Here is a 20387-nt window from a genome sequence, read left to right as displayed (position 1 = left end):
TTGTGATCCCTATCTGTCAAATAATTAAAATCTTTAAAAAACAAAAGAGTTCATCAGGTTGTTGGATATAAGCTCAACATACAAAAATCAGTGGGTACTTGAATTGCAGCTATTTAGAAAATGTAATAGAAAAAAATTGCCATTCTCAATAGCAATAAAATTATAAATGATCTAGGGCTAAATCTAATAAAGAAATGGGAGGACTTTATGGAGAAAGTTAAAAAATTCCTTGAAAGATATGAAGACCATGAGTTGGAGAGGCGGAGGGAAAGAGAAAAGCCCAAGCAGAGTCTGTGCTGAGTGCAGAGCCATTTCGAGGCTTGATCCTGGGACCCTGAGATCACGACCTGAGCTGAAACCAAGAGTCAGAGGCTCAGCCAACTGTGCCACCCAGGCACCCCTATGACATATTAAATATAAATGGAGAGAGACACATATTCAGGGTAAAGATAACTTTAATGTTGTAAAGATTTCATTTTCCCCATATTAAGGCATAAATTCAGTGCATTTCTAATTAAAACCCCAATAGGACTTTTTTTCAGAGACCTTGAACATGTTTTAATTTTAACATTAATGTGGAAATATGAAAGGGTACTTTCCCTGCCAAGTATCAAGGCATATTAATAAGCTGTAGTAAATAAATATATAGATAGTTCAACAGAATGGAATCCAGATCCATCTGCTCAATGACAGATAGCAGCCTGCTGTTTGAAAGATAGGATATCATAAATCAGTAGAAAAAATGATGTACTATGCAATAAATTTGGGGGATGAATAGCTCTTTATACAGTACAAATAAAACTTTGACTCAGTTTCATATAGTACATATGGTTTCATTCCAAATGGATTAAAGAGTGGGGTGGGGTGCCTGGATTAAGCTTCCAGCTCTTGGATTCTGCTCAGGTCACGATCTCAGGATTGTGAGATCGAGTTCTGTCCATGCTCAGCTCAGAGTCTGCTTGAGATTCTCTCTCCCTCTCCCTCTGCCCCTCCCTGCACTTAACACACACACTCTAAAATAATTTTTTTTTTTTAAGATTTTATTTATTTGACAGGGAGAGAGAATACAAGCAGGCAAAGCTTGGCAGAGGGAAAGGGAGAAGCAGGCTCCTCATGGAGCAGGGAGCCCAATGTGGGGCTCAGTTCCAGGACCCTGGGATCATGACCTGAACTGAAGGCAGCCGCTTAACCGACCAAGCCACCAAGGCGTGCTTAAAATAAATGAATCTTTAAGAAAAAAATAGATTTAATCATGGGGAAGAGATAAGAAAGAAAACCAAAGCTACTAAGTGTATTGGAAAACAGATTTGGGAGTTCAGGGATAGAGAAAGATTTCTTTTAACAAAGCTATATAAACCATAAAAGATTGCTAAATTTGATTACATGGAACAAAAAACACCATGCAGTAAAAGAAACTATAAACATATGTTAAAAGACAAGTGACAGTTTGAGAGAAGGTATTTGCATAATTCAGACAAACAGTTGCTATCCGGAATATATAAAGAACTCCTACAGATCCATGAAAAGAAATAGCCCTGTGGAAAAGAAAGGTAGACAGAAAAAAATGAACGAACAGTTTATAGAAGAGGCAGTCTGAATGGCCAGCAAAACGTGTGGATGCCCCGGAAGTGCAAATGAGCATAGCCTTGAGAGATGATTTCTCTCCTGTCTGATACCAAGTGTGGCTTGGACAGTTAACAAGCATGTGGGAAAATGACATTCTCACATGCTGCTGAGGGAAGGAGGATGGTGTATGGCCGTAACCACTTAGGAGACTATTTGGCACTATTTGGTAAAATGGAAAAGATTTTTATCCTGAGGCCCAGCCTGTCCACATTTGTGGGTAGGTCTAAAGAATTGTTGCTTGTGTGCCCCAGAATCTAGAATGATCATTACACCAGTCTTTATAAGGTGAAAGAATTTAAGTGCTCATCTGTATGAAGATGGATAAATCAAATATGCTGTATTTGGATGAGGGATCTTTAAAAGGGATAAACAAGGTATGAAAGTATTAATATATAAAATATAAAAATCTATAATGATTAATGTATCTATAGACTTTTCTGTAGGTATATGTAAACAAAAAATACACTTGCAGGAAGACTACATACCAGCTTTATGGTAACGGTTTGGTAGGCTGAATGTGGGGTTGGGACTTGGGGTTGTTGATAAAGGGGACTTGATTGTGACCTGTAATGTACTTAAAATGTAGAGGAACAAGTGACATTTTTGTACTGTATTTTCAGTGATGCCAATTGGTGGAAAGGAGAAAATCACAGAGGAATAGGACTCTTCCCATCTAATTTTGTAACAACTAATTTAAACATAGAGTCTGAGGCTGGTAAGTTAAATTTTAGGGAAGGTTAAATCTATTAAAGTTTTTTATACTTGAGTTTAATTGTTCAATTTATCTTTATTTTTTTTAAGTTATTTCTCTGCTCATCTTGGGGCTCAAACTCACAACCCTGAGATCAAGAGTCATATGCTCTACCAACTGAGCAAACCAGGTGCCCTGGTTCAATTTTGAATATAAAGTAGATTGACATTTAACTTTGTTTTAAATTATTTATAGACAATACAGTTTAATTTCTTACAAATTAAAGGGTTAACTTCAAGTCAATTCCATTAATTTTTTAAACTCTGAGAACGTACATAGTTACATATAAGGCATAAAATAATCTGTGATGACCATGCAGATATTTAATTCAACCTGATTATGGTTTAAGAGGTAGTTTGTGTCTTCAGTATAAAGAATACTGATTTTATTCATCACTGAACCACAGTATCAAGGGGAGTAGGTGGCAGGGTGGGGGCTGGTTGACAAGTACCAAGTGTGATTACAAGGGTTAGGAGTACTCCTAAATTTTAAATTTTTCTTCACCTTGATTTGATTCTAGGGAACTTGAAGTAATAAAGCAGGGTAATTAAGACAGTGGGTTCCTGCTTCAGATCTTCTGCTGTCAACTATGCAGAGAAAGCTTCCATTTGTTATGCAGGCAGGAAAATGGGGGTTGCTGATTGTAAAGAACAGCTAATAGTATTACTAACGGAGCTCATGATCAGAAATAATGCAGTTCAGTGGTGTTTGAGTACTCATTTATCAAGTATTATGCAAAGCCAGTGACTTGCACTATTTCATTTAATCCTCATAACTCTGTGAGATAGGTACTTTTGTTACCCATTTACAGATAAGGAAACTGAAGCTGGGGGTTTATATGACTAGTAGGTGATAGAGCCATGATTCTGAAGTCAACCAGTCTGCTCTTAGACGTACTTATACTGACTCACTGCAGGACATGTCCGTGCTAGATTGTACTATCAGTGTTAAAGAAAGAACTTAAATTGTGAAGGCTGTATGCATTACGTGTAACATCATCTTTGTATGAGTGGAACAATGGCATTCCGTCAAAGTAAACTTGAGAGACTTGAAGACTCACGTAAAGACTAAGTAGTTTGCCAGTATTTATACTTTTTATTCCTCTAGTCTGACTCTCTAAGTAGTTGTGAAAATTGAAGACGCTGTTTTTAATAACTTCAGAAGACCATCCTTGGGGGATTCTGTATAGAAATTTCCCCTTGGCATAGGCTAGAGCACTTGAGCTGTAGTTTTAAAAATAAAAACTAATCTAGGTTTTCAGTGTATCCTCATGTTATGTTGAGGTCTGCTCCTTAGGCTCTGTTTGAAAGTTAGCCAAATATGTGAAGTAAGTGGCTAATTGTTGGGACTTAAAAATCCTTTGGTTATAGAGATATTTTTTCCCTGAGGGGTGTGCATTTTATTGGGAACCTTAAGTACTCTTCAGCCAGAACACAATGTCTTCATTCAAAGCTCTCACATGTCCTCCTTGAGATTTTTGGGTTCGAGGCAAGGTAGACTTTTATTGTAATTTTATTTTTATCAAAATTTACTTTATTAAAATATAGTTCATTACAGCAACACTCCAGTGAATATTTAAGTTGTGTTCTGGATGTATACATTTATAAATTATCTTTCAACCTTCTCACTATGAAAGGGGGGGGTTGTTTGTTTTCTTTGGCTTTAAAACTTATCAAAGTTAGGTTGAAATTGGGTATTCTTTGTTCATTTGGGAAATACATTTTTATAGCAAGGAAAGCATAGAAGGAGCTCATATAGTTAACTCTGAATTTAGCTGTTCAGATTACGCTCTACTCTTGTGTATTCATCCTAGTGGTAACCCTCAGTTTTTCAGAAAATGCCTATAATGACAGTTCCCGTTAATACTGCTCGCTTGTTCCACTAGAAGGTAAGTTCCATCAGGGCAGAGATTCTTGTCTGTTATACTCAACTGGTGTATTTCCAATGCCTGGCTCATAGTAAGGGCTAATAAATGTTTGTGGTATGAGTGAATGAACTTATGTAATAACGTATATTAATTATGAGATGTGATGACTAAAGGGTTTCCTTTTTTTTTCTTATGGATAATCACAGGCTACATATGTATTAGTGACTAAAATACCTAAGTACATGCTGAGGAACTTAAAGTTTACTTTGTTTCCATAGCAGCTGTGGACAAATTGAATGTAATTGATGAGGAGGAGGAGGAAATTAAGAAATCAGAGCCTGAGCCTGTTTATATAGATGAGGTAGAGTTTTTCTTTTGTTTAATAGTTAAACTATCAATACTTTTAAAAAACCCATTATCCTTGAGAATGCTTGGTAAGAGTAATTTTTATGTTCATTGAAATGAAAGCTTTTGAGTTTCTAAATGTGCATTTACTTTTTTTAGGATAAGATGGATAGAGCTCTGCAGGTACTCCAGAGTATAGATCCAACAGATTCAAAACCAGACTCCCAAGACCTCTTGGATTTAGAAGGTACTTAGTGAGCATTAGGGATTGATTTAACGTCTTTTACTATTTTAGCAATTTATAATGTCTTAAATGTCTTCTGCCTTGTATTTGCTTCCAGAAATTAAGAGATCTCTGGTGAGAAGCAGACTAGTGTAATAAAATAGTAAACATATAACTTGGAAGATGTTGTTACAAACCTGCCTAACATGTTCAGGAAGGAAGCCTTTATTTTTCTCTAAGCCCGCTAGTGATACTGGCTGAAGAGAGTTGGAATTCAGAAAAGGACAGAATTAAGAATAAGACCATATTAAATTAATTGCGTCAAAGTTTTAGAAATTCTTACTTATAATTCTCTTGATTTTAAAGGGCGAAATTATACGTGATCGGTGTTAACTTCGTAATGTAGTCATTTGATGCCTGCCAATGTGTCTTTTTAATCCACAAGAAATTTGAAGTAAAAGAAATGTTTTTTCATGCCTTTTTTAAAAAATCCTTTGGGAGAAAAATATCTGATAAATGGATAAATCTTAAATCTTTGTATAGAATAAACTCTGGTTATGAATATAGGATACTACGATATCCATTTTATCAGTGTTTATGTTTGGAAATAACACAGAATGTTTAATTTTAAAATGGCTTAAGCACTTGAGAAATGTTCATTTATAATCTGTACACAATTATATACTTGATACACTGTGACTCAAGTTCATTTACTTGGCTAATAGTTTTCTAGGTTTTGAGGTAGATCCAAATTTCACAGTTGTAAACTTAGTACTTCAGAGAACATGGTCCGATTTCTCTTTTGATTTTGATTTTGCCTTTGGTCAGATATATTAACATTGGTGCTGAGTATTATTAAAATTAAGTCTTTCATAGTCCTTCTTCTAGCATAAACTTCATTTTTGTGTATTATGCATGGTATTGTATATTGGTGTGTTCCGTTGTTAAAAATTATTGAAATTGATTTAAACTGGTTTAAGTTTCAAGGTTCAAAATTATTTTTGTGTTTACAGATATCTGCCAACAGATGGGTCCAATGATAGATGAAAAACTTGAGGAGATTGATAGGTGAGATTTTTTTGTGCAGGGAATAACACGTATGGTTTTCTTCCTTCCTTTCTTTGCTTCTTCTTTTTTTTTTTTGCTCTAAAATATATACTTTATTATTTTTTTCAAAAACCATACTTCTGAAAGATTTCTCAAGATGAAGTTAAGACAAATTACATTTTTTGTGTATAAGCATCGGTTTAGGAAATGTGTATCAAAACTGGTGACTTTGCATGGCTCTAAACAAGAAACATCGTAATTCAGTCAGTAAACAACCTTCTCATTCACAAATCTATGAATATTATTAAAATGCAGAGAATAGTAAAGTTCCATGTCACACTACTACTGAAAAAAAAAAAACAACTCAGGTTTCATTTCTAATATACTTTGGAATTTTTTTAGTAATGCCTGTCTGTCTGTCTGTCTGTCTTTCTTTCTTTCCTCCTAAGATTTTATTTATTTGTTTGAGAGAGAGCACGCACATGATCTGGAGGGAGAGGAAGGGAGAATCTGAGGAACACTCTATACTGAGCACAGAGCCTGACATGGGGCTTGATCTTGCAACAGCAAGGTCATGACCTGAGTTGAAACCAAGAGTCAGATGCTTAAGCCACCCGGGTACCCCAACAAGAATAATTTTCTTGTGGATTACTTGTTTTTTGGCAAAACTTTAAGGAGTTTTGTGGAACTGTTCAATCTGTTGAAATTGTCTCTCAGTTTCCAAAACTCTTACAAACGGATAGCAAGCTGATACTTTTTTTTTTGGTACCATTTTTTCCCCTGTGGCAGTATGGTATTGCCTAGAATGATGGGCTCATGCTCTTATGGTACCAGTCTTCATTTTCTTACTTTGGCTGGAACTGAGGGATAATGAGTACTGAGGATTAAGCTGAATAGAGCACAGAATGAAGACTGGGTCTTGTTATGTGATGAGAAATAATATTTGTAAAACTTTCAAATGAAATTTCCCTTGTGTTTGTGAAGCTAAATCCAAACACATACCTCTCCTTGTTTTTCTTCTTGTGTTTCTGTATTCCTCTTGTCCTTTTAATTTCCTTATCCCACATAGTCTTACTCTTCCTTAGAAAAAGCAGCAACACTGAAGGATAGACTCAGCATTTTGAAGTTTTCATTTATTTTTGTCTTTTCTGGTTCTTCAGCTTTCTGTTTAAAGCCATAGTGAATGGAAGACAAGGATAAGGCTTTAGTGTTCCATCATCATCGCTTTCTAGATTCTGTTTGTTGAACTACGGTATCAGACGTCACAAGAAGATGGAGCACCTGGGCGGCTCAGTCGGTTAAGCGTTTGCGTTGGGCTCAGATTATGATCCTGGGGTCCTGGGATCAAGTTCTTCATCGGGCTCCCTGCTCAGTGGGGAGCCTGCTTTTCCCTCTCCTGTCTCTGCTCCCCCTGCTTGTTCTCTCTCTCTCTTGCACTCTGTCAAATAAAAGAAAATCTTAAAAAACAAAACAAAACAAAAAAAACCCTGCACAAGAAGACTAGGAATTACTTTACTTATCTGCCTTTATCAGAGAAGGGTAGTAACCTCGATTTTTTTCTAGTCACTGAAGTTTATAACCTTTTTCTATAAGATGTTTTTTTTAAATCCTTTATATTTTCTACATAAATGAGAAATCCCTGTCAAAAATTAATGAAATATGGCTGGGTGGCTTAGTTGTTAAGCATCTGCCTTCAGCTCAGGTCATGATCTTAGGGTCCTGAGATCAAGCCCCTCGTTGGGCTCTCTGCTCACAGGAAGCCTGGTTCTCCCTCTCCCACTTACCCTGCTGGTGTTCCTGCTGTCACTGTCTCTCTCTGTCAAAAAAATAAAAAAAATCTTTGGGTGGGGGGAAGAATGTCAAGATGTTTTAAAAAAAAATTAATGAAATGATGGTGGTAGTTTCATTTTTGTTATTTTGGAGAAAGCATTAAATATCTGTGTATCCATCTACCGTGGTTTCGGTGCAAGGATGTTAATGGTCAGTGAGTATTCAAACTGGAAATGATTAGAAAGAAAAATGTCAGTATTACCTTAGGAGAGGAGTACCATCACTATAAACCTTTCTGTATCTTAAAAATAGTCCATATACTTTAACCCAGCAAATTCAGGCCCATACTAAATATATAAGAATATATGCAAAGATTTACCTCTTAGAAGATTCTTCGCAGTATTATTTATAACAACAAAATTGGAAACAATTTATAACAGCAAAGTTGGAAGTAACTAAAATGTCTTTCAGTGTAAGATTGATTTCTAAATAAAATTACACATCTACATATTGTACAGTAAAAAGCATTGTCATTGATAAATGTCTGTTGACATGGAAGGGGCACCTGGGTGGCTCAGTCGTTAAGCATTTTGCCTTTGGCTCAGGTCATGATCCCAGGGTCCTGGGGATCTAGACCCACAGGCATCCTGCTCAGCAGGAGTCCTACTTCTCCCTCTTCCACTCCCCCTGCTTGTATTCTCTCTATCACCGTCTTCTCTCTCTCTGTCAAATAAATAAAATCTTTTTAAAAATAATAATAAAAATATGGGGCACCTGGGTGGCTCAGTGGGTTAAAGCCTCTGCCTTTGGCTGAGGTCATGATCCCAGGGTCCTGGGATTGAGCCCCGCATCGGGCTCTTCACTCAGTGGGGAGCCTGCTTCCCTCTCTCTCTCTGCCTGCCTCTCTTCCTACTAGTGATCTCTCTGTCTGTCAAATAAATAAATAAAATCTTTAAAATAATAATAATAATAAAAATAGGGGCACCTGGCTGGCTCAGTGGGTTAAAGCCTCTGCCTTTGGCTAGGGTCATGATCCCAGGGTCCTGGGATCGAGCCCCAAATTGGGCTCTTTGCTCGGCAGGGAGCCTGCTTCCTCCTCTCTCTCTCTCTCTCTCTGCCTTCCTCTTTGCCTGCTTGTGATCTCTACCTGTCAAATAAATAAATACAATCTTTTTAAAAAATTAAAAAATAGGGACGCCTGGGTGGCTCAGTTGGTTAAGCAGCTGCCTTCGGCTCATGTCATGATCCCAGCGTCCTGGGATCGAGTCCCACATTGGGCTTCTTGCTTGGTGGGGAGCCTGCTTCTCCCTCTGCCTCTGCCTGCCACTCTGTCTGCCTGTGCTTGCTCTCTCTCTCTGACAAATAAATAAATAAAATCTTTAAAAAAAATTAAAAAATGAAAATAATAATAAAAATAAGTATTGACATGGAAAAATATACTATGTAGTGCAAAAGCAGAGGATATTGGCAGTATAATCTTATTTTTGTTGATAAAAAGAATATCTTCAAAGAAATAGATCTAGCACAGTTAAAAGTCAGAGTGACCATTTCTGATACGAGTCAATTTTTTGAGTCACAGCTCACCTGTTAGTTCAATTTCAGTTTCTGAATAGGCCAGTTGGCATTTTCTGCTCCATGGCCACTGACTAACAGATGCAGCTTCTATTCTGGAAAATGCTTGCTGTTCTTCAACAAATCTTTATTGACTATTTACCTTTGTCAGGCATTCAGAAATGAATAAAATACCATTTTTTTTCCTTGAATGGATCATCATCAATTTGTTTTTCCTAGGGGCGCCTGGGTGGCTCAGCCTTTGGCTTAGGTTATGATCCCAGAGTTCTGGGATCAAGCCCTGCATGGGGCTCCCTGCTCAGCAGGAAGCCTGTTTCTCCCTCTCCCACTCCCCCTGCTTGTGTTCCTTCTCTTGGTATTTCTCTGTCAAGTAAATAAATAAAATCTTTTTTAAAAATTTTGTTTTTCCTAATAAGAAAAACAACTTTACTGTCAGAAAAGAAATTTTACGTTTATTTTCTGCCATTGTAATGAGATTTTTTTTTTACCTTTTTTTAAAAATTTATTTATTTTTTCAGCATAACAATGAGATTTTTTTTAAAAGATTTTATTTATTTATCTGAGAGAGAGCAGAAGAGATCAGGAGCAGTGGGGAAGGGAAGAGGGAGAGGGAGAAGCAGGCACCCTGCTGAGCAGGGAGCCTGAGGTGGGGTTGATCCCAGGACGGCGAGATCATGGCGCAAGCTGAAGGCAGATGCTTAACCCACTGAGCCACCCAGGTGCCCCTGGAATGAGATTTTTTAACATTTATCACACTAAGAAATTATACTGGGCAGACACGTAAATTGACTCCAAAAACGTTATATAGATGTACTGAAGCGAGATCCATGGTCTGAATTTAACAATGTTCCAGATTACTGTTTTTTTTTTTTTTTTTTAGAGAGTTGCAGGACTGGATCTCACCATCCTGAGATCATGACCTGAGCCAAAATCAAGAGTTAGATATTTAACCAATTGAGCCCTTGTTCCAGACTATTGTAAGCTTATTTCCTATTGCCCTCCAAAAATCGTTTTCTCCCACCTTGATCAAATTGCCCTTTTCATTCTTCCATTATGTACCCTTCTCATTCCTTTTGCCTGTCTTAATTCACACTGTCCCACTGACCTGACCTACTCTTCCTTTTTGGCTTGGGCCTATCTATCCTTCCTCAGGTACCAGTTTAAGTCCCAGCTTCTCCATAAAGACTTTTCAGTCTACCACCACCCAAATTAGTCTACTTTTCTAAACTCTTCTGTTCCTTACCTTTTTCATATAATTTGGAATTCAATTATATGCCATCTTACATTGCTTGCTATTTTCCATGTGCTTAGCTTTGTCCCCCCAATAGATTGTAGTCTCTTTGAAGGAGAAAACTACATCTTCTCCATTTTCTTTGTGCTAGTATTGTGTTTGGGCATGGTTAGTAAAAATTTTTTGTTTTGGGGTTGTGTCCCAAATCTTTGAAGATGATTTCTGTGTTCTTCTGGTGTTTCATCAGTATTCTGGGTTATGTGGACCAAATGCCTATGGTTAATTCTTAGTCATATCTTTATCAGCATGGACACTAATTTCTGAAGCTTTCTGTGTGGTGTACACATGATACTCTGAAAATAGTTTGGCTTGCTTTATACAGTCACACCAGCAACAGAGGAAATAGTACCTTTTTATTGGTTTCAGACATAGCATTTTAAAGGAAACATTATAGAGGAAAGGTGACAAGTCTTGATAGGATTCAGTCCAGGTCATTTATTTGGTAGTACTGTGTCTGGTCATCCGCCTCTGTTGCTTGTCTTTTGATCCTCTCTGTGCGTATATAAAAAGATACATTTAATATACAGGCTGTGGGTGCCCCATGAAGTGCCCTCTAACTTGTATGAACTTGTCAGTTGCAGTGGAAGTTCTTTATTACTCCCCAGGGGAACAAACAAAATTGTACCAAGTCAGAAGGATTTGCACTGGGGTTCCTTGGGCAAATTTGAAAAATGCCATTATTTGGATTGCTTATACAACAGAGTATCTGATTTCACTCACTTTCTCAAAAGAAACCAGCAAACAAGAGCAATAGGGACTAGTGTGTGTATATCTATCTATCTATCTATATATATATATAGTATACTGTATACTATATATACATTGTTTTTATTTGCATTTTCAAGGATAATAGATTTTTTCATCTGATTCTCTATATAAGCAAATGAAAATCATGTGATTTTGTTTGTGAATGTGTTTTTATTTCAGTCCTATCATGCTTCAAAGCAGGCTGCTGACTTGCCTTGAGTACTTCTTCTACTTAGATTTTTTTTTTTTTTAAAGATTTTATTTATTTATTTGACAGAGAGGGATCACAAGTAGACAGAGAGGCAGGCAGACAGAGAGAGAGAGAGGGAAGCAGGCTTGCTGCTGAGCAGAGAGCCCGATGCGGGACTCGATCCCAGGATCCCGAGATCATGACCTGAGCCGAAGGCAGCAGTTTAACCCACTGAGCCACCCAGGCGCCCCTCTACTTAGATTTTAATTAAGGCTTGGGTTCTTCCAAAATTGAGAAATTAGTTTGCTTAGTAATTGAGTTTTAACAGAAGCGTATAACATGTGAAACAGAATTATCCTAGCACCAAAATTACAAATTGTCTGAATTTTTATGAGGTATGGAACGGACTTTTCCTAATATTATGAAGTCCTATCAGCCTAGTTATTACAAGAATTAAGGAATTCCTTCACCCATTTTCCCATGATGAATATTCTTTCATTGTATATAAAGAACCTTTTAAAATATAAATAGAAAATGTGTGCTAAATTTAAAAAGTAATTTATGTTCCTAAATACATGCTTAAAAGCATTGAAGAATATTAAAGTGCTTTTCTTCTCTATCAGGAAGCATTCAGAATTGTCTGAATTGAATGTAAAAGTCTTGGAAGCCCTGGAACTATATAACAAGTTGGTGAATGAAACACCGGTATATCCAGTCTATTCAAAGCTCCATCCTCCAGCACATTACCCCCCTTCATCAGCCGGGGTTCCAATGCAGGTGAGCATATTTTTTAGAACATTTTTCAAAATTAGACAAAAGTTTTAAATTTAAAGAAAATGTTTTAAAGTTTAGTATTAAAATTTCTATGGTCCATGAATAAAATCATAAAATTCATCTTCGATGGTCCAGAAAGTATAGGCTAAACAATTAGTGTTCACGAGGACAAATGAGATTTAGGTATTTTATAACTAATTTTAGTTCATTTTTAACATGAACAAAGAGACCATTAAATAGATGATGGGAGTCCTGGTTCTTCATTTGCTTTTTTTGTAAATGTAAAGCAAAAATCCCTTAAGTAAAAAGTTCAAGTCCTCTGATTTAGGACAGTACCTGACCTACCAAAAGTTCCCTAGCTGAGGCACCAATGCTGTTCCTGTTTCTCAAAAAGCAAGAGGTAACATTTCTTTAAAAAATTTCTCTCAAGGGGCGCCTGGGTGGCTCAGTGGGTTAAGCCGCTGCCTTCGGCTCAGGTCATGATCTCAGGGTCCTGGGATTGAGTCCCACATCAGGCTCTCTGCTCGGCAGGGAGCCTGCTTCCTCCTCTCTCTCTGTCTGCCTCTCTGCCTGCTTGTGATCTCTGTCAAATAAATAAATAAAATCTTAAAAAAAAAAAAAAAATTTCTCTCAAGATTTCTTTGACTTACTTGATGAGTAAAAGGCTTATTAGTGAATTTCTTTTGTCCTCTGGTCCAGCTGTTATGGGTTTTTTTTGATGCACAACTTAAATGTTAAAAAGTCACCCACAGCAAGGACATGATGCAGGCCTTTTGGTGCAGGGTCCAGAAGCCATTAATAAAAAGCCTCTTCTCCCAGGACTGTACACCTTGTCTGTGCTTCCTGCTGAATGAATACTTATATTTATCACTAGCGAGTATTCTGAAACCTTTTTTAAATTTCAGCCAGTTAGCAATTGAATTCAGAATGGATTTGGACGAACAAAATTCATGTTAATTTATGAGAACTGATATGTAAAGGAGCATGTGAAGGAGACACCAAGGAGAAAAGATAGAATGTGGGTGCATAAGCTAGATGACTTGACATCCATAATTGTTAAGTAAAGTGAAGAGTTTCTATGGTAACTGTCACATCAGACAAGATGCATTTATCAAATATGCTATGTCCCGAACTTTTGAAAGTGGAGAAAAGAACCATTGCATATGAGGATAGAAAGGATTTCTGGGCGCAAAAAATAGCTGGAGTTTATTCAGTATTGCTTCTGTTTTCAATGAGTTTATTTGCTGCTATTGTGAAAGTGGAACAAAATAGAAGTGTCTCCATCATTGTATGATAGAACTATGTTACAGTTGCTTCTTTGTGTGTGTCTGAAGGGTTATCTGTCATTCCTGTGTCAGGTTTTTATGTTTAGTTGCATACTGTTTATAATCTGTTTTGGTAAGCATAACTCAGGTTTCTAAAAAGTTAGCTTTCTGTTTGAATCTTCACATACCTTCTATCTATCTGTTCATGTATAATAACACTTAAAATATTCAAAAGTCTATTCTAATTAGAAAAAAATTTCTTACTGAAAATGTTGGAGTAACACATCATGAGTTAAATCTGTGAAGTCTACTCAGGAACCCTGCACTGCAGAAGAGGTCCATTCCCAGGCTCAGCCTGTTGTCTGTGGGTTGGTATGTGTTGGCCAAGGAGATGATACGATTGCAGCTACATTAAAGTCGATTTGGCACTTCCAGCATGCTGAATTTTCATATCCATGGTCTTTTTTTCTTTTCTTTGAAGATTTTATTTATTTATTTGCCAGGAAGAGAGAGAGAGAACACAAGCAGGGGGAGTGGCAGAGGGAGAAGGAAAAGCAGGCTTCCCACCGAGCAGGGAGCCCAACATGGGACTCCATCCTAGGATCCTGGGATCATGACCTGAGCTGAGGGCAGATGCTTTAACTGACTGAGCCACCCAGGCGCCCTTCCATGGTCTTTGCTTTGCACATAGCTTTGTTTTAAACTGGGGTGATGATAGTTACTGTATGATACTTAATTATTAAGTATGTGCACTGTTATACTGGTAGGCAGATAGAGATATTACCATAAGCATTAGGTAGGGCACATAAAATGTCCAAAGAAATTTAGACCATTTTGCTGTTTCTTGAGGATACATCTCATTTACCTAAATATCTTCTTTACTTTTTTCCTATTTGTTGTGAAGGCAAAAAATAAAGGAGACGTTGCCAGAGAGGGTCTGCACCCTGCCCTGATACCATTTATTCTTACTCTTCCAAGTTTCATTCTTAGGAGTTGAATAAGTCATCCTAGGTAGGGGTGAAGAAGGTTGTCATTGGGTTGGTGACTTGAAGTGATGATGGGCTATCCTTCAAGGGAGTATGTAGTTTCCTGGGGGTTCTGTAGCAAGACATGTTCTTGAGTAATAGGCAACCTGGATGGATTCCAGCCTGCTGCTTAAAAATATGTCATCTCCTGCAAAGGAAAAGAACAATCAAGTTTAGGTTTGGCACTGTGATTTGGAAATTCTCCACTTTTTGTACTAGGGTGGATAGGTTGGTAGACCAGATTGTGCTCTAAAGAGCTATAACATTTTATTTCATTTAAATCTTTTAAAGTATTAAATATATTGTTAGATAGATGTTTGGGAAATCAGTGAATCAACTTTTTCTCTTTGTTTAATAGACATACCCAATTCAGTCACATGGTGGAAACTATATGGGTCAAGGCATTCACCAAGTCACTGTTCCCCAAAGCTATAGCATCGGACCAGATCAGATTGGTCCACTGAGATCTCTGCCTCCAAATGTCAATTCCTCCGTGACAACACAGCCTGCACAGACTCCATATTTAAGGTAAGTTTTGGGGACCTGTGTTAATTTTGTAATAGTATATGTTACATTTTCACAGAATTTCATAATGAGAATAAAGACTTTTCTTTTTATAATAATAATAATTGAGATAAAGTTGTAGAACTTCTCATTCCTAATGCCATGAAGTCAGAATGCTCTTAGCTTTACTACCCGTACTAAAATGGTTGCCCAGACGTGGCTTATAGTCTGGGTCTCTGGGACAAACTAAAGCTAATTGTCCCTTACAAGGACAAGCCCATGATATACTTAGCACTCTTGCTATAATCAGCCTAGCAGAGTAGTCCCAGGCATATTTATGTACATGCACTCCTGAATATAAGAAAACTTTACTTTGACTCCCAAGTGCCTTTGAGCTGTGGAATTTGTGGTCTAATTTTTTTTTTTTTTTTTTGAGAGCAAGAGAGCATTGGAGGGGAGGGACAGAGGGAGAAACAGAATCTCAAGCACACTCCATGCTGGGCTTGTGGGCTTGGGGCCAAACGTGGGGCTCCATCTTATGACCCTGACCCTGAGATCATGACCTGAGCCTAAATCAAGAGTCTGATGCTTAACTGATGGAGCTACCCAGGCACTCCTGTGACCCAGTTGTTTATACTAACACTTCTGTTCTGAAAATGATGTTTAAATACTGCTTTTTATTAACTGGTTAGCAATACAAAATGTTCCTTCAATGTAGTCATGACAGAAGATATTTAAGGTCTCTTTCCACTCAAATTCCATGAATACAAATTTTAGATAGTATCCAAAAATTAAGTAAACCTATTCACATTGGTGTTTAGTTCAGTTAAAATGTAAAATTCTGTTACTCTGTTTGACACTAGAAGTTATGCAGGAAAAAAATTGGAGGAGTATAGACATTAATTCTCATAATAAACAGTGTATTTGGTATAATTTGAAATTAATGTCTTTTTTAAAAAAACTATGTTTAGGGGCGCCTGGGTGGCTCAGTGGGTTGGGCCTCTGCCTTCAGGTCAGGTCATGGTCTCAGGGCCCTGGGATCGAGCCCACATTGGGCTCTCTGCTTAGTGGGCAGCCTGCTTCCTCCTCTCTCTCTGCCTACTTGTGATCTCTGTCTGGTAAATAAATAAATAAAGTCTTTTTAAAAAAAGTATGTTACAGTAATTATAGGAATAAGCAGGAGTTTTACAATTTGGTGTGATTTTTCAACTTTTTTTGTTTTGATCTAGTGTTATTAAGTAAGCTATATAGGTCAAGACTATCTTGAGGGTAAATTCAGGGTCCTGTGTGGATTACACTGTTCTCCCTGCCTTTATTATTTTTATGTAGAGATTCAGGTTCAATTACCAGGGACTTTGAAAGTGCCACTATCGAAGGAAAGTGTAGAGCATGTGAGCAAAAGAGGTGGTCTCCTCTGTGCTGGATTGAGAGCTAGGAGAAGGGAGAATACGGTCCACAGGTGTACTTTGGAGGGTTCTGTGCTCATTGTAGCTGGCCAAGGATACCCCTGTGAGAAACACAGTCTGCATCTCCTCAAAAGATTTTTAAATATTTGCAGTAAGAGGTTTTGGAGAAAACAAAATTAAATAGGCCTTAGAATCTTATATATATATTTTTGTTTGTTTTGTTTTTTTTGAGTACTTTCTTCTTAGCAAATATAAAGATTATATTAACAGTGTTGGACAGTTGGAATAATTAAATTATAATCAGAACAGCAGTTATATAAACTTAAAAAGATAGGCATTTTTATTGTCTCATGATGATTGACCATGACCTAGATAGTGCAAAGTAAATATGGTTTTCTTTTAAATATTTTGTTTGTAGCACTGGACAAGACACTGTTTCCAACCCTGCTTACATGAACCAGAACTCTAACCTTCAGTCAGCTGCTGGTACTGCTGCTTACACACAGCAGATGGGGATGTCTGTGGATGTGTCGTCTTACCAGAACGCTACTTCTTCCAGCGTGCCACAACTGGCCGGCTTTCCAGTGGCAGTTCCAGCTCATTCAGTTGCACAGCAGCAAACAAATTACCATCAGCAGCCTCTTCTTTAGAACAAACCAAGCATTTTCTTGAAAGCCTTCATATGTGTATTACTTGACCCTTGTGATTCTAATCTAAAAATATTAAAAGAAAAAAAAATTTCTCAACTCAAAAGAACCATGAGTAAATAAAGCACAAAAACTTACCTTACTGTGCTAGGCCATGAAAGGACTTTTTCAGTCCAGTTTGTTTGAAGTGCAGCTTCTGATCAGAGGCAGCTTCAGGTAGCTTCCAGTTAATTTTGTCTTACTTTCAAATCTCTCTACGCAAATCTGGACACCCAATAAATAGCCTTATGACACTAAACAGCACGAGCTAGGAGTATGAAGTTTCTGCTTTAAAGACACCACTGTTTATCCCTAAAACATCATGGTAACTGGGAGAGCACCAAAACCTTTGAGTCCTTTTTTTTTTTTTTTTTGTCTGCTTACTTTTCTCAGTGTCCGCCACAAACCATTATTTTTAAAAAGGCAAACTTCTTTTTGGGTGAGCATTTAGCTTGCCAGCATATTTCCCTTTGGCTCCTTAAATTGCAGTTGTGTTTGCAGTACTGTCAGTTTTGCTCTGTTCCGTTGAGTAATAATTAGCATATAATTGTCTATAGAAGCAAGAGCAATTTGGAAGGAACAAAAATGTTTTCTGTTATTAACGTGAAGACTGTAGAAATGCAGATGTGTGCAATAAAGCGTTTAGCTACTCCCCTGTCATGGCGGGTATGGGCTAACGAATGCCCCACAAAACATTTCTATTCCCTGAAGACAAACGTTTTTCTTACAAGGCTCCCTTGTATTTAGTATTGCCACTAATGACCTTCTAAAGTGACTTTGGCCATTCTCTAATGAAGATAATAAGGTCCCCTTGTTTTCCTTCCTGAAGTGTGGTGTGCAGAGATGCTGAATTTTCTTTTTACGGATTACTTGTCAATTTGACCCATGAGACATTCCTAATAATTTGATGTGATATATCCCAAGCATGAATAGTAAGTGTGTTTTTATAGATGTGCTGTTCAAGTACCATTGCTGTGCCAGGCTATTGAGAAATTTGGCCATTCCTTTCGAGATAATTCTAAGCCTGTGGGATAATAGCAGGTAATAGATTGATAGGGAAGCTATCAGGACAGTTTTTCTAAAGTCTGCATTTTATAAATTTGCAGTGCTAATAGATTCCACATACTATAGGAATTAAGCAGTAAACCAGTAGGGATTGTTTTCTCCTAAAAATACATACACTACTGCATCATCTACCAACTTTTTAGATAATGCAAAATAGAAGATGGCGAATATATATGCTTACAGATATATGGTACTTAGACTGGGAGAAACAAAGGACATAAGTGAAGTTACTTGCCTGGGAGCAAGATTTCTAAATTGTTTTTTAAAGAGAACCCTTAATCTTTCTGCTAAGAATCCATTTGAAGACAGTGCCCTGAAAATTTTTGTCATTTATCTATTTACAGAAATTTAATTACAAGTATGTTCTTTTTCCAAAGAAATTGTGTCCTAGAATAAAATAGTCTATATACTACTTGGTCTACATTTAAAGGAAAAAACAACAATATTTTAAAGCCCAGTTTCTATCATTGTCTTATTTCAGATATAAGTAACTGAAAAGGTTTTAACCTTGAATGTCTCATACTCTTTTTTTCACCCAGTATTTTCCTTCCGTGTGAATTCAATTATATATTTACAAAAAATGCTAAAAGGGTACCTTATTTTTTGGAAACGAATCTTCTGTTCTTTAAAGAAAAAACATAAAAAACATTTATAAAGCTGCTCTTGAAAATGTTGGCATATATATATCAAAAATCTTACATCTTTTCCTCCCAAACAGTATTTAATAAGGTTATTTTAATGTTTGTGTAAATATTTCATGTATAATTGATCAGAATTGTAAAAGCTTAACTTGCGTAAGTCTTTGAACTACTATAAATACTGCAACCCGCTAAACTGGGATCAGCCAATTAAGTTCACCAAATGTAGTTTTGGAATAATATAACATGTGACATGTATATAAATTGTGTATATTGGCATTTATCTGTGAAATTTTATACATCCAGAAGTTTCTTCTCCCTCTTAAAAACAATTTTATTTTGGCCACACTGTAATGAATTTTGTGTTGCAGGTTGTCAGTAGTATAAAATGTTGTTAAATCTGTGTACTAAGATGGTATTTTTTGTGTTAATAGGAAATAACAGGTTTGTTATTTTTCTTTCTTTTCCACGATCTTATGGGTTGTATTTATTTTAAGACTTCTTTATAATTAAATGTTTTCAGCCAAAGGAATTGTCTAATATCAGATTTCTACACTGGGTTCATACTTGCTGTTTTATAAAAAAGAAAACAAAAACTTCTATTTCATATGAAATCTTGATACATTAGAAAAATTTTCTGAAAATTTATAATAAAATTACTTTTCATCAATGTAGAAAGAATTTCCCTTGGATGTTAAAATACAGGAAGTGGATTATGCTCTTGTAATTTGGAAAATGTACAGTCTGCCAACATTGTCTTATAATTTGGTAATCTACAAAATTACCTGAACATTAAATAATTATACTACTTATCAATTAGGATTTGAAATTATTTGCAAATACATTGTCCTCTGATGTTATTTTAAGGAGTTGCTACTTGACCACATAACAGATTTTCACTGTATGTTTTACAGAGGATTTATAAAGTTTCACCTTCCAGATTTTTTAAACGTTTATTTTGAATGTTAAAAATATTATGGCTTAGGTATTTTTAAAATTTCTCTTAGTAGAAATCATAAAGTGTCTAGTCTTTTGGCTTCTGGGGAGGATTTACTGAATTGTTATGATAAAGCTCGTTATTTTTGTAAGTAATAAATTATAAATAATATAGCACCAATCTATCATGCTTTGTTTCTCTGAGAAGACATTTTTCTTATTTACTTATATCAGTCTTAGTCAATAAATAAAGGGAGGACTCAATTCTGGAGATTTAATTTTTTGTTGTTAGTACAACTTAGTTTCTTTTGAAGATTAAAGATTTAGATTTTTTTTTTAAGTTTTTTTCCCAGCAGAATTATTCTAATTTTACCAAGCTAAATTTGAGTTAGAGTTTTCTATAAACCTTACTGTGTCAAAAAGAGAAATTACGTTGCTTCTTACAAAGTGTAGTGGGAGGAATCGTGTGTCCCCCCCCAAAAAAAATTGATGTTTGCCTAGATTGTCAGGATACGACCTTATTTGGAAAAAGACTTTGCAGATGTAATTAAGGATCTTGAGGTGAGATCATCCTAGATTTAAGGTGTTCTTTTAAAAGAGAAAACACACAGATACACAGCAAGCAAGGCCTGTAAAGATAGAGACAGAGCCTGGAGTGA

At 36.4% G+C, this 20387-nt stretch overlaps 1 protein-coding gene across 3 annotated transcripts in view; it reads left to right on the top strand.

Moving 5' to 3' along the window:
- The window catches only part of STAM2 (signal transducing adaptor molecule 2), a 51003-nt gene extending 31395 nt beyond the window's left edge, over window positions 1-19608 (top strand). For 2 of the 3 annotated variants that reach the window (XM_046019289.1, XM_046019287.1), the window contains 7 exons: window positions 2247-2341; window positions 4523-4605; window positions 4749-4836; window positions 5826-5880; window positions 12053-12206; window positions 14852-15021; window positions 16822-19608. In XM_046019289.1, coding sequence (XP_045875245.1) covers window positions 2247-2341; window positions 4523-4605; window positions 4749-4836; window positions 5826-5880; window positions 12053-12206; window positions 14852-15021; window positions 16822-17053 — 877 coding nt within the window. In that variant the 3' untranslated portion in view covers window positions 17054-19608. The remainder of the gene's footprint in view (window positions 1-2246; window positions 2342-4522; window positions 4606-4748; window positions 4837-5825; window positions 5881-12052; window positions 12207-14851; window positions 15022-16821) is intronic. The other variant, XM_046019288.1, reaches the window with a different exon arrangement.
- Window positions 19609-20387: the final 779 nt, after the last annotated feature.

The sequence above is a fragment of the Meles meles genome, chromosome 9, assembly GCF_922984935.1.
Source record: "Meles meles chromosome 9, mMelMel3.1 paternal haplotype, whole genome shotgun sequence".
Lineage (NCBI taxonomy): Eukaryota > Metazoa > Chordata > Mammalia > Carnivora > Mustelidae > Meles > Meles meles.
Note: the sequence above shows the minus strand (reverse complement) of the source record. Positions and strands in the feature narration are given on the sequence as shown.